This window comes from Schistocerca americana, chromosome X, assembly GCF_021461395.2.
Source record: "Schistocerca americana isolate TAMUIC-IGC-003095 chromosome X, iqSchAmer2.1, whole genome shotgun sequence".
NCBI lineage: Eukaryota > Metazoa > Arthropoda > Insecta > Orthoptera > Acrididae > Schistocerca > Schistocerca americana.
Window position 1 is genome coordinate 887,299,901 of NC_060130.1, and position 14,207 is coordinate 887,314,107.

The window sequence follows — 14,207 nt, forward strand, 5'->3', positions numbered from 1 at the left end:
GGAATATGGATAGATTGTTTGTTTTTATACCTTCCACACAAAGGAGAAATAGTTGTGTGTACAGATATAGTTTGTAAGGTAAGATGTATGAGGAATGAGGTAGTGGATTTGGAGTCTGAAGATGTGTAGTGTTTTATAGCTGCAAGGCCATGGGCATATAGGATGTTGGCATATAGGGAGGTGGCCGCAACAGTGACAAGGAGGGATCCAGGTGGTAAAGGGAGGGTGAAGAGTGTGAAGGGAGTGGCTAGCATTTTTGAAAGGCTATGCTTCTGGCAATTGATTGAAGGTGTTGGTCAGCAAGAGTGGAAATTCTTGCAGTAGGGGAATAACAACAAGGTACAATGGTGTGTCCAGGATTGTTGGGTTTGTGGATTTTGGGGAGCACATAGAAGGTGGGTTTGGGGGGGGGGGGGGGGGGTGTTGTTGGGGCGAGGATGGAGATTGACTCAAGGGAATGGTTCTGCGATGGGTCTAATTTCAATAGGGATTGGAGGTTATGCTGGTCTTCTGGTATGGGATCACTATGGTAGAGTTTGTCACTGGAGGAGTCAGGTAGTTGGTGGAAGCCTTTTGTCAGATAGTCACTGAAATTAATCATGAGAGTGGTCTAGCTTTTGTCTGCTGGGAGGGTGACTGGGTTGGCTTTGGTTAATCTTGCCCCTTTTTGTTCAGAACACCATCCAAATTGTTAACTGCCTACATGACTATCCCCTGGTCTCCTTCGACTGTAGCCCTTGCCATGGCTTTGAGATTACGCTAGTCAGCAAATTTAAACTTTTTTTCTGCATCTGGTTTGTAAATGGGTGGATTTACCTAATTTTGCAGTGCTGAATTCATTGGTAAAATCAGTTTTTCTCTATCACAGTATATTTCCTAGATACACAGCAGAATCAGAAACAGTACTGGAATGCTGTGACAGAATTAAAACAAACAAGAAATATGTGTTCAAAACTTTAGAATTCAATACTACTGAATATTTGTATATACAGATGATCTAAACATATTTTCAACTGTCATCTTTTTTGGTGTTAAAAATTTGACAACAGTTCTCTTCTTTTGTTTGCTATTTCATCACTCTCCCTAACAAGACCCCCACAGTAGTAACTTATCAAAGGGTTCCAGTGACCTTGATAACAGTGTTTCATTGTATGGATGTCTTTGTAGAAGAGTGTAAAACTGTTCACAGTGCTCATAGCTTATGGCTACAAAATTTTACTGAAAGAAATCGAGGTGGGGATGTAAAAAGTGAATTTTAAGCGACATTATACATTGTTGTAACTTTCTAACAGATCATTGATAATGAAAACATAGTTATCATCTCTTCTATTGCTCAAAAAGCCCTTTAACACTGCTTTGAAAGAGGACCAAGCAGCTACTTCAATATTTGTGAGTTTGATTTGAAAGGATTAATCTTTCATCAATTTTCTTATTTGTGTCCCAAGAAATGCACTTTCTTTCAGCTTTCCTTCACTCAATTTACGAAACTTTTCTTTCACGTGATTGAAGATCCAACAATAAAAAAAACCTTAAAAACACATAAATCTTATGTCCTGTAACATTTTGGAAGGTAGATTTGGACTCCACACACCAAAATAGATACTAATTAATAAATCACATCCCAGATGCAAAGTGGCTATTGAGTAGTGTTACGTACATCTACAAGCCACCATACAGTGTGTGGCAGAGGGTACCCTGTTCCACTTACAAACAGAGCGAGAGAAAAATGACTTCTATATGCCTCTGTATGAGCCCTAATTTCTCTTATCTTCATGGCCCTTCTCCAAAATGTACGTTGGCAGCAATAGAATCGTTATGCAGTCAGTATTAAATGCAGGTTTCCAGAATTTTCTCAATAGTGTTCCTCAAAAAGAAGGTTGCCTTCTCTAGAGATTTCCATTTGAGTTCACAAAGCCGCTCCATAATACTTGCACATTGTTTGAATCTATCGGTAACAAATCTAGCCTGTGAATTGCTTTGATATCTAACATCATGCCTGGAAATGAAGGACAACCTACCCAAGATCCTTCCCGCCCCTCCTAAAATGGTATTCCTTCTCCTGCCCAACCTACACAATATACTGGTCCATCCATATGCCACTCCTACTCCCAACCCCTTGCCACAGGAGTCACATTGCTGTTTAAGATCCAAGTGCAAGACCTGCCCAATACGCTCACCCAGCATTTCTTATTCCAGGACCACTTGTATGTGTACATATGTACTCTGGCTCATCAGAGGATTTATTCCCAAAGCTAGTATTCTTTCTCTTTTGTGTGTGCCTGTTGACAACCCAATGCTTCTGCTTATTCAGTGAGTGGCCTCCTTCAATCCTAAATTATTTGCATTCTGCCAGAACTTTCCTTACTATACTCATTCAGCCAACTATTTTCATAAGTAGTTTTGTTTAATTTGATCATGTGTTTAATAACTTTATTGTTTGGATACACAGAAAGTTTTCTTTCATAATTGTAACCGAAGTGTGTAGTAGTTCTGTTTGTTAGGTATGGGATTCTGAGGATGTTGATTTTTTTGTATGTGAAATGTCAGTTTATGGCTGTTAACATTAGCCCTTTTGCTGCTACAGGCACACACTGTGCATTCGATGCTGAGCATGGCTTTTTTGTGGCTGTACTGCTTGCCAAATGCAGTTACTTATGCTGAAAGATGGTGTTCCAATACTTATCATCCAATTTTAAAAAAAGAATCTGTGATGAAAAAATTTGATATTTGCACATCTTACAGTCTGATAGCTTTTCTCGATAAAGGACTCAGTTTATTTTCCTTGTACCTCATAGTTACTGCACTGAATCAAATTAAGTAAACCATTGCATGAAATCTTAAAGAGTTTTCAGAGGTTAAAATGCATTGTGCAAACTTTGTGTATGGTTTATTTTAGCTGATACATTGCTGTGTATGAAATGTAGATAAGTTAAAAAATTTTGTTTAAAATTGAGAGCAGAACAATACCTCATTTCATTCTTGAGATGTTGGTTTTTATATCCAGCGGACGGTCACACCAGATGCGCCCATTTTTGTACCTGCGCTTTGGGAACTGTGGTCAAAGCAGTTGTCACATTTCATAGGCCCTAAACTGTTCAAGATATTGAAGTGATGTCTTTTGCAAATGATAGCATGCAAAAGACACACATGTTTTATAATAAATACTCAAAACTTTTTTATTCGCCAAGATATGGTAGTAACTCGTCCACAGCAGTGAGAGATCAGTGGAATGGGATGTGTAAACATGTCAGTAGTGCTTCAGGAAACCTGAGGGCTGTGTTTAAACATTTCTCCAGCATCCAAGGAGTAGCAAAGTATGATGAGTTAACTCATCCACAGAAATTAAATGGTTAAACAAGCATATTATTTTGAAGAATCATAATTGTTCTCAGTTTTGATATTGTTATTTCTTTTTACAGTTCATAATGAAAATGATCCTCACTCGTCAAGTAAATTCAGATGCCATGACAAATGCTGGGTCAGCACTTTATGCACTTATATGCTGTTACCAGGTGAGCTATAAAATGTTCAGCTAGTATTACTCTACTAATGTATATTCTCTCTCTAAAATTCATGCACAGTTAGACTTTTTTGCCAAGTAAACATGTATTATATTAGTATTACTTTCATTTGTGTGGTATTGGATGCAGATTGTTTCACATTTTAATATTGTTCTTTTTTATATGAACAGGAAATGGACATCATATTGTTTGATACACCAAATAAATCAGTGTAGTTATTTCAGTCTTACTTTATTTTTCCATGTCCAGAGATCGAAGTTTTTCATATCAAAATTAGGCTACATCCAATACTTTCTTGTCATAATTTATCAAGGGTACATTTACTGGCAAAGTTAGGGCAGGTCAGAAGATATTCCGTATTCCAGTATTTGCGACAATCACATCTGTAGTCATATTCATCTGTGTAGGGGCTTCATAAAGTTAGTTGCATACATCATTCCACAATAAGACCGTTGCACAACAAGAGTGACACTGTAGTAACACGGTTCACGTTTTCCGTCACACTTCACATATCGTAGACCGGGAACTGTGTCCTAGGCGTGCCCGATGTGAACTGACTGGGCACGGCCCGTGCTGCCTGAGTTGTTGTCGTTCCGCCGGCAGAGGTCGCGGCTGAATTCTTGCATGCCCACTGGTGGACGGGACTCTACTTGCGGCAACTACCATCCGTGACGCACCGTGCCGATATGCGCCTCCCGTGATCTTTCTGGTGGCTACTGCACTCCTCCTCCTCCTGGAGGTGAAGCCACTGCATTCCACTGGGTCGTAAGGTGGAGCGTCGTGCAGGAGTGATGACCTCCACGTCCATCGGAAGGCTGGAGTTGAGGGGATCTGCCAACCCTCGAACCGGAACCTTCGAATATGGCTGGAAGTGACCCACACAAAGAGGCCCCTGTCATCCCACCACCGGAGCCCGGGACAGAACGGGAGACAATCCGTTGAACTCCGGATCCTGGTCCACCTCGGGAGGGGCAAGACCCAGTGGCGGGGGCGACGGGGAAGGTACGACCACAGGTGAACCAGCCTCCTGAGAAACCAGGCCTGCGAGGGGGGCCGGCTCTCGCTGGGTCATCCCTAAGATGGCGATGCCGGTGCTGGAGCTGCCAAGGCTGAGAACCATCACAGTGCAGCGGAGTCACCGGGGGAAGGGGCGGTAGCGTCCCCTGAAAAACCAACACGGGCGCCGGCAATGGGGAAGCCAGTGCCCGAGGGGCCGGAGGGTGGGTGCCCAAACGTGGACGTAGCTGATTTTGATGACGACGTACCTCCCGGTTCCCCGCCTGCAAGGTATAGAGTCGGCGGCCATTTCGGCACAGGACCACCACCAGTAATCCACCGTGGATTGCGACCAAACCGACGTGCCCAGACCGACATACCCGGTGGAAAGCCGGGTACTCCATTTGGTGTGGTCCGGTATGCCGTGAGGAAAAACGTCAATGCCTCCTCCGCAGGGAATTCGTGCACATACTTTTTCATCTGCGTCTTAAATGTGCACGCCATGCGCTCGGCTTCCCCATTCAATTGTGGATGAAAGGGGGGGGAGCAAATGTGCCGAATACCGAAGCGCCTACAAAAATCCTGGAAGGTCTGCGAAATAAACTGAGGTCCATTGTCCGAGACCAGGGTGACTGGCAGACCTTCCACAGAAAAGATTTTTGCTAGTGCCTGGATTGCAACTTCTGAGGTGGTTGAGGAGCAGCGAACCACATATGGGAATCGGGAATAAGCATCAATGACAATGAGCCAAAAGCCATTGAGAAACGGGCCCGCAAAATTGATGTGAACACGTTCCCATGCCTGAGTTGCAGGCGGCCATGAAGAGAACGCTGACCTGGGAGATGCCTGTTAGCTCGCACACTGGGAACAGGCGGCCACCAAGTGCTCAATTTTTCTGTCAATACTGGGCCAGTACACATGTCTGCGAGCCAAGGTTTTAGTACGGGAAACACCCCAGTGCCCCTCATGTAATAACGTGAGGACTTCCCTTCGCAAACTTGCAGGAACAACCATGCGAGGAGCTGTATCATTGGTAACCAGAAGGAGAACTCCTTCCGAGACGGAGAGGCGGTCTCGTAGAAAAAAATAATTATGAAGAGGGTCCGAGGCCCGGCCTGGAGGTCAGGATGACCACCCCTGCTGAATGAGGCGAACTACTTGCCGTAGAACCGGGTCAGCTGCCGTTTCCCTGGTGACTCTAGAACTAGTGATCGGGAAGCCATCAACCACTTGGCGGGACACCACATCCAAATGAAAACACATAATCTCCTCTCATTCGAACTTAGGATCCGGGCCCACCGGTAGACAGGAAAGAGCGGCTGCATTGGCATGCTGTCCGGTAGGGCGAAAATGAATGTCATAATGGTACTTAGGGAGGAACAAGGCCCAGCGCTGTAATCTGTGGGCCACCCTATCCGGAATCTGAGAGGCGGGGCCAAATAACGATATTAACGGCTTATGGTCAGTGATTCACTGAAACTTCATGCCATACAAGAAAGCTTGAAACTTGGTAACAGCGTAGACAATGGCCAAAACCTCTTTTTCCACCTGGGAGTAAAGGCCTGCGAGGGACTAAGAGTTTTAGACACAAAAGCCAGTGGCTGCTCAGAACCATCCGCGTTGTGATGGGCCAGGACCGCCCCCACCCCATACTGCGAAGCATCTGTAGCTGGGACCAACGGCTTATGGGTGTCAAAAGTAGCCAAACAAGGCGCTGACGTGAGGAGGCCCTTCAACGAGGTGAACGCTCGCTCACATGCAGACAACCAATCAAAAGGAACACCCTTGAGCAGAAGGCAGTACAGGGGGCGGGCTATGGTGGAAGCCCTGCGAATGAACCGGTGGTAATAGGCAATCTTGCCTAAAAAAGCTTGTAACTCTTTCAGCGAAGCGGGCCGCGGAAGGTCGACGATACCTTGGACCAAACTTCCTAGCAGCTGGACGCCGTGCCGAGAGATGGTGTAGCCCACATACTCAATGGACGGTTGGAAGAAATTTGACTTACGCAGGTTGAAGCGCAAGCCCACAGACCTGAATTTGAGAAAGAGGGTGCGAAGGTTGTGGAAATGTTCCTTCATGCTGCGGCCTGTGACAATTATGTCGTCCAGGTAATTAATACAATTAGGGATTGTCGACGTGACGTGCTCAAGATAACACTGGAACATTGCCAGGGCACTGGATATTCCGGAGGCCAACCACTGCTATTGGTAAAGGCCAAACGGGGTGTTGACGACCGCCAGCCGTTTGGAGTCCTCATCAAGTGGTATAGCCTCCGAAAGATTGATTTTCGAAAAATATTGGCCTCCCGCCACAGCGGAGAACAATTCATCAGCACGAGGCAAAGGATAGGTGTCCACCACCATTTGGGAATTAATGGTGGCCTTGAAATCGGCTCAAAGACGTAATTTTCCCGTGGGTTTCCTGACAATAATGAGGGACGAAGCCCACTCACTAGAATGAATGGGAAGAACGACCCCTAGGGCTGTCAGCCGGTCTAGCTCTTCTTTTACCTGAGGGCGGAGAGCCAAGGGGATCTGCCTCGCGCGTAGAAAACGCGCATGAGCCGATGCCTTCAACGTTAAGTGAGCTTCAAAGTCTGAAACACGCCCCAGGCCCTCCTCAAAGATATCCGGAAAGTCAGAGATCAAAGATTCCAATGATTGATAGGGAACGTCTTTGGAGACCAACTGTATGGTGTCAGCGATAGAAAAACCGAAAGCTTGAAAGGCATCCAAGCCAAAAAGGTTAGCGAAGCTCGCATCACTAACAACAGTGAAAGTAATAGGCCAAGTGACTGATTTGTAAGTCATGTCGGTAGTAAATTGATCCAGTAGGGGAATGAACTTCTTACCATAACTGCGTAGACGCCGGTAAACTGGCGCCAACGGGGGCGACCCAAGGTCAGAATAAGTTTGTGCATTCAACAAAGAAACAGCCGCGCTCGTATCTACTTGCGGTTGTAATCGGCGCGACCGACCCGACACCTCGATAAAGAGTTTGTGTGCCGATGGGTCGGGAGCCTGGCCCTATGAAACTTCCTGAATGTCAATGTCCATGTCCTCTGTACCTGCTTCCTTCGATTCTTTCGAGGCTGAGTGGCAAACTTTAGCAATGTGTCCTTTTTTATTACATTTGCGACAAACGGCCCAACGCTGGGGGCACTCTGACCAATCATGATGTATATAGCACGACGCACAGGACGGTAACAGGGGCCGGCGGCCGGAACTCTGTTTACGCGCCGTGCGGGAGTGGCCGTAACAGCCGGATTGTACCGCTTGCACGTCGTCCATCCCGGACGCAGTGGACGCGGCCGCGCCGCCCTGAACTGCCACGACATCGCACCATGCTTCCAGCTGTTGACCTGCGGCGTGAGAGACTTCATACAATTGAGCAATGGACAGGATGTCCTCAAGGGAAGGGTCTTCTAACTGCAGGGCCCGTTGCCGGACCTCCCTATCGGGGGCCGAACGAACAATGATATCGCGCACCATAACGTGGGCATATGACTCTCGCGACTGCTCCGTGACAAAATGACACTTGTGACTAAGACCGTGCAGGGTAGCGGCCCATGCCCGGTAAGGCTGATGGGGCTGCTTCTTGCATTGATAGAACTCGACCCTAGCCGCCACAACATGCATGCGGCGGTGATAATATGAAGACAGCAATGAACACAATGCGTCAAAAGACAAGGACGAGGGTTCCTGCAACGGCGCTAGCTGCCGCAAAACTTGATACAGCGAGGGAGATATCCAAGACAAGAAAAGAGCACGACATACCTCCACATCGGCAACATGAAACGCCTGGAAATGCTGCCGAAGGCGATGTTCATATGCGTCCCAATCCTCCGCCATCTCGTCATATGGGGGAAAGGGAGGAGGGAACGGCGCTGGAGCAGACTGCGTGGAGAACAACGCCGGAAGCACTTGTTTCATGGTGGCCATGAGCTCCGTCTGCTGCTCAACCAAAACCCGCACTAAATCCTCCATGCCGCGGATAAGCTGCAAAACCGGAACAACGACGCAACAAGCGAAAGAACAACCCTACTCGTTGCCAATTGTGTAGTAACACGGTTCACGTTTTCCGTCGCACTTCACATAGCGTAGACTGGGAACTGTGTCCTAGGCATGCCCGATGTGAACTGACTGGGCACGGCCCGTGCTGCCTGAGTTGTTGTTGTTGTTGTTGTTGTTCCGCCGGCAGAGGTCGCGGCTGAATTCTCGCGTGCCCTCTAGTGGACAGGACTCTACTTGCGGCAACTACCGTCAGTGACGCGCCGTGCCGATGTGCGCCTCCCGCGATCTTTCTGGTGGCTACTGCAGACACATTGTCAGAAGTGAGTACATGTTCTGGGTGCCTGCAGACACAGTTCTGCTGCATTTCAGATAATAAGTGCACAACACTGTCTGACTGAAATAGCACAGCAACCAGAAACATGTTCCAAGGTTGAAGTAAGTGGGCAGAAGGATTCTTGTGGAAAATATGTGTAAATTGCATTCTGACAGTATATGTACCAAATGGAATGTCACATCCAGGTATAGAGGAATGGTAGCAACAATTTGGCTAAGGCTGTACAGATTCCCGAAGAAGTTCAGTTCTTGCACCATGCGATTTCCAGTGATGAAGATGTTCACACATTTATTCTTGAATGGTTCTATGGCCAAGGACTGGAGTTCTGTTGTCAATGAATTGAACAATTGGTAAAACATTCAGACCATTGTTGACAGAGACCTGATGAAAAATAGTGTCATGAATCTCTGTCACTATGAAGTGCAGTGCAGCACAATAAAAGTTACTTGGCCTGCCATAACACGGTGTAACTTAATCTTTAGTCCACTTCTATAAGGCCCCACCTGATCAGGCAGAGTCCAACTTTCAGTTCCGTACAGCAGTGTATTCAATGCAAATGATTTTTTTGACATCTGTATTCATATGTTTGCTGTTTAAAATGTTTTTCTTAGTCCTAAATGCCTGTTTTGTCAATGCAGTCTCTCTCTTCACTTCCATTAAGTATCTATAGTTCTCTGTGATTATGCTACTGAAATAACAATATTGTTTCACCTGATCAGTTCTGACATCGTCAGTTTTTATGCTAGTTTTTATTTCTCCCATATTTTTTTCCATTCTGCCATTGTTTTCCATTTCCATTGTTAAAGAGTGTCTTATAGGACTTGCAACATTCTATCCATATCTTTCTCAGAGGCTGCAACTATTACAATGTCATCAGCAAATCTAATACAGTGTATCCTTTCGCCATTGGCTTTATTCCCTTTGTCTTCTCCTTCATGCTTTGAATAGCTTCCTCAATGAAAATGTTAATAAATATAGGGATAGGGGACATCCTTGTCTAGCTCCTTTTGTACTTGTGGCCTGTTTCTCTATCTTACCGATGTTTATTTTTGTGCTTTGATTCTGATACAGTTGACTAACCATTCTTCTTTCTTCCAGTCAATCCTATTTCTTTCATAGTTCTAAAGAGTAGTTCCCAGTCACATCGTCAAAAGCTTTTTCTAAATCAACAGAGATAAGAAAAGTTCTTGTATTCATATCCATCCTTCTCTCTAATAGTATGTGCAAGGCCAGACTTGCTTCTCTTGTTCCTCTGCCTTCTCTAATTTAAAACTGGTCTTTTCCAATATACGACTACTTATCTATATCTCCCTTTATCCTGCTTTTAACTATATTAGTGAGTATTTTAGAGGCATGGGATAATATTGAGTGTGTTTTATAATTGGTGCAGTCAGTTGCCTTTCTTGTTTTAGGTATGCTAATGGTTCTGCATTGTGTGAAGTCTTTTGGCATGATTCGTCTTTTGCATCTGTCATTTATTACTCTTCATAATTGGTCTTCCATGTTATTACCTAAATTTTTCAGCAATTCTGCAGGATGTCATCAACACCAGTCGCTTTTCCTTCTTTGAGGTTCCAAAGGGCTATATGTTCAGTTAGATTATGTTCATTCTTGAAGTCTTTATCATCGTACAGTTCTAGGTATTCATTCCAATGACGACATATCTCATCAGCATGTGTCAGTGATATTCCCTCTTTACTTTTTACTACTACAGATTTTGTTCTGTACTGAAGGACTCTGATTTTTGTATAAATGTGGTCCTGTTTTCCCTTTTTGTGAACTTCTTCTATCTCTTCAGGAAGGCTTTTTGTCTGTTTCAGTTTTTCTTGTCTGCATTTGGTTATGATGTAATTTTTAATTCTTTTGTATTCATCTACATTATTTTCATTCCTGAGCTGATTCCTTTTCTGGATTAGATCTATAGTATTTCTTCTGTCATCCAAGATTTTTTATGTTCTAGTTTCCTTTTTCCTGAAATCTCATTTGTTACTCCAGTTGTCCCTATCTTGATATTATTATTCCACTGGTCTACCACCTCAAAACTCTTTCCTTCGCCTGTGATTGCCACGTCATTGGCATACAGGAAGTGGATTATCTAATTTGGTGGTGTTTTGTCATCAGTGTATACTATGAAAGTTGAAAGTGGGGGGAAGGGCAACAAAACACTACCCTGGGTGTGTGGTTCATTGTGTTGTATGCATAACTTAGGTCAATCAGAGCTAGTCCTGTTACTTGTTCATTTTGATGTCCTTCCTCTAAATGTTCAGTGATGGACAAGATTTTTCTGGTGAATGATTCTCCTGATCTGGTGATGGTTGGAGGGGTGAGCTTTGGGTTCACTGTGCAGTTAAATATCACTCGTTCTTACAATTTGTGTAGGTTTCATAAGAGTGATATTGAGCATGAGTTCTTTTAAGGCAAGAGGCACAACAAAGTTATTTGATTCTTGGTGTGGGCATCTATTGATTTTTGGACTTCAGACATCTTTTACTGGATTTCCCATTGGTTGTTACTTTGGATTGTTATTTGGCAACCTTGGGGTTGCAGTTAAGATTATTAAGTTGCAGGTCTTTTGCTGCTCTGTGTCATGTCCATCCCTACTTTGGTTTTTCCTCACTCAGCATTTCCATTAGTGTAGTTCTGCATGAGACTGTCTCTGTAGTAGATTGAGTTTCTTTACTTCTGCATCAAAATCTTTAGCATGTTGTATCCATTTGGCCTTTTTAAAATGGAACATTCTCTGAAATGTTTTTGTTGTTCTAACTGGATCGTATGTCTGGATTTCAGTTGGACTGTGTTGACTTTTGGAGATAGGGTTTTATGTGGTTCCCAAGCACTGGTTGTGCCTGTTTGTACTGGTGAAACAGTTAAAAAGATTGTAACCATGCTGTCATATTTTCCTTTTAAAGGTGCAAGGTAATTTTGGATTGTATAATAGTAATAAGTTATTTATTTTAGCACGCTGCTCCAATATATGGTCATTGTCATCTGTTTCCTTACAGCCCCCATATGGTGCTGTGTCTATGAAAATATTCTATTATGAGCTGTTTTCTGGTTACAGAAGTTTTTCTGTAATGCAGGCTGATCTTTTCTCCAAGGAGTTGATATATAGATGTCACAGTGAAAGTGCAGCATTTGTTTCTTAGTAACTCGATGTTATTGCATTTGGTCCTGTCTGTTGATGTTACGGCCCTGTCAGGTTTTATGAAGATTGTTGTGCCATATTTAGGGTGTGGAGATTCTAAGGCTAAGCACATTCTCTCTCCTTCTGGTCTTATTTCTCCTTCGTCTTGAATGCACAGTGTGTCCCATTTGCATTTGCAGCAAAGTTATGACAGTATTTGTTGTTTATTTTTAGTCATTCTCTCAACACATTTATGCTTGCAGTGGTCAAGGTTGACTCCAACAAGCATAATTTCTCTTTCTCGTTTCACTTCGATTTATAGTTGTAAAAGAATTGGGTGCTGTTCTTTTTTTAAATCGTGTTTCCAAAGGACACCGGCATTTTCTGTTTGGATAGTGCACACATGGTGGCTCCTCCTTTGTTCCCCATTATTTCAACTGAAAAATCATATTGTAGTGCCCCCTGTAGTCATTTTGATTTGATAATTAGCAGTTCTGTACCAGTTCTGAACTCTCATTAGTGATCACCCCTTTTCCTTTCAGTTGCCTCCCCACCATTCTTTTTTTCCTCTTCCATATGAATAGTACATTTTGTTCCTTTTCTTGTCTACTTTGATGTTTTTTATAGTGGGTTTAAATTCATTTTTCATTCCTAGACATCATCATTTCACATGTATTTACATGTTTACACATTCCTTTCCCACTCTAAAACAGCTGTTATCTTCATTATTTTCATTTTACCTGAGGTGTTCTGTCTTTCTTGATTGTTTCAACTATGTCCTCATTTTAATGCAAATTTTTAAAAAAAATAAACAAGCTTTCAGAAATAGGTTTCCGACTGCCCACATTGATATTATTCCATTTGTTGGAAATTTTAATTATCTCTAAAGTGTCTGATCTTTTAGTGGTCATCAACAATTTTAAGTTCAATAGCAATTTCCGTTTTGGTTCATAAGTTCGTGTATTCAGCTGGTGGTGCATTTATTCAACACCTAATAGTAGACAATTAATAACAAGAAGATTGTATTAAATAAATGTGGGAATTATTTAAAGTGAAATCACAGTGCTGTGTTTGTCACAATAATCGACACTCAAATGCAAAATACATTTTTACTGTGGTACACAATTAAATGGTACTGGCTGTGAAATAATCTTCTTATCAACTATTTATAATTGCTATACATATAATAAATTTTGCTGTCACTATTTCTGCACTGGCACAAGAAATGAGAATGCTGTTTGCAAAGAAACAGAAATGCAAGCAAACATCTGTAAAGAAAACTACTTATGTAAAATTTGGCTTTCACTGTTTCTAAGCTGATAGGAGCAATAATTTCAGTATGCATCTTCTTTATCAGTCACATTCAAGTTGTGCAGAGCTCATTATATTTCCTTATTAACCCTCAAGCCTGTAGCCTTAGTATGTACTCGCATGCTGTGAGAATCCACACTGGCAGTATCCTGACCGTGTACTCAGCAGTTGCAGTCTCGCAGGTAAAACTGTATTGCTCTGCTGACGGCTAATGATGGGCAATACTACTTTGTCAGCTCACTGTAGACATATCTGTGCAGACTCACCTTAAAGATCTTCCGTAGAAAGTGGGCATGTCTGATGAAATCAACTGTTGAATCTTACAGTCTGAGTGACACTAACGCGAAACGATACAGCCAAATACTTCATGCAGCATTACATCATAGCAGAGTCTTGTGATTCTTAGTGAGCTGATGAATGAATGAATTAGCATAAGTAACAACGGAAGTGATCTAGATATTGATGATGACATTGATACTGACTGACTGGAACAAATGCCTAAACAACTGAAAAAGAAACGGTGGATAGTGAGGATGAGATCGAAAAAGTTCTGCGACATGAAGAAGACTGGAAGTGAGAAGAAGTTGACAGCTCTTACTGTGCCTTTGAAAATACCATTTGTTGGTAAACGTGGACCAATGAAATAAGTAAATTCTGCTGCTGAAGCATTCGAGCTGCATTTTGATGAGTCAATTGTAGAAACAATCCTGAATGAAACTAACTGTTTTGCTGCAGTTTTTATTCAGAAACAGGCTGTTATACATCACATTCTAGGCTTTGTAACTGGGTACATGTTGATGCAGATGAGCTTTGTTTTTTTGCACTGCATACGTTGATGGGAAATAGTCAGAAATCACCCATAAAATCTTATTTCAGCAAACATTGACTTCTGAATGTGCCGACTATTT

At 43.0% G+C, this 14,207-nt stretch overlaps 1 protein-coding gene across 3 annotated transcripts in view; it reads left to right on the forward strand.

The window, feature by feature from the left end:
* LOC124554892 (exportin-4-like) overlaps positions 1–14,207 on the forward strand; it is a 231,368-nt gene that overhangs the window by 212,853 nt on the left and 4,308 nt on the right. For all 3 annotated transcript variants that reach the window (XM_047128568.1, XM_047128569.1, XM_047128570.1), the window contains one exon: positions 3,420–3,512. In XM_047128568.1, the coding sequence (XP_046984524.1) occupies positions 3,420–3,512 (93 nt within the window). The remainder of the gene's footprint in view (positions 1–3,419; positions 3,513–14,207) is intronic.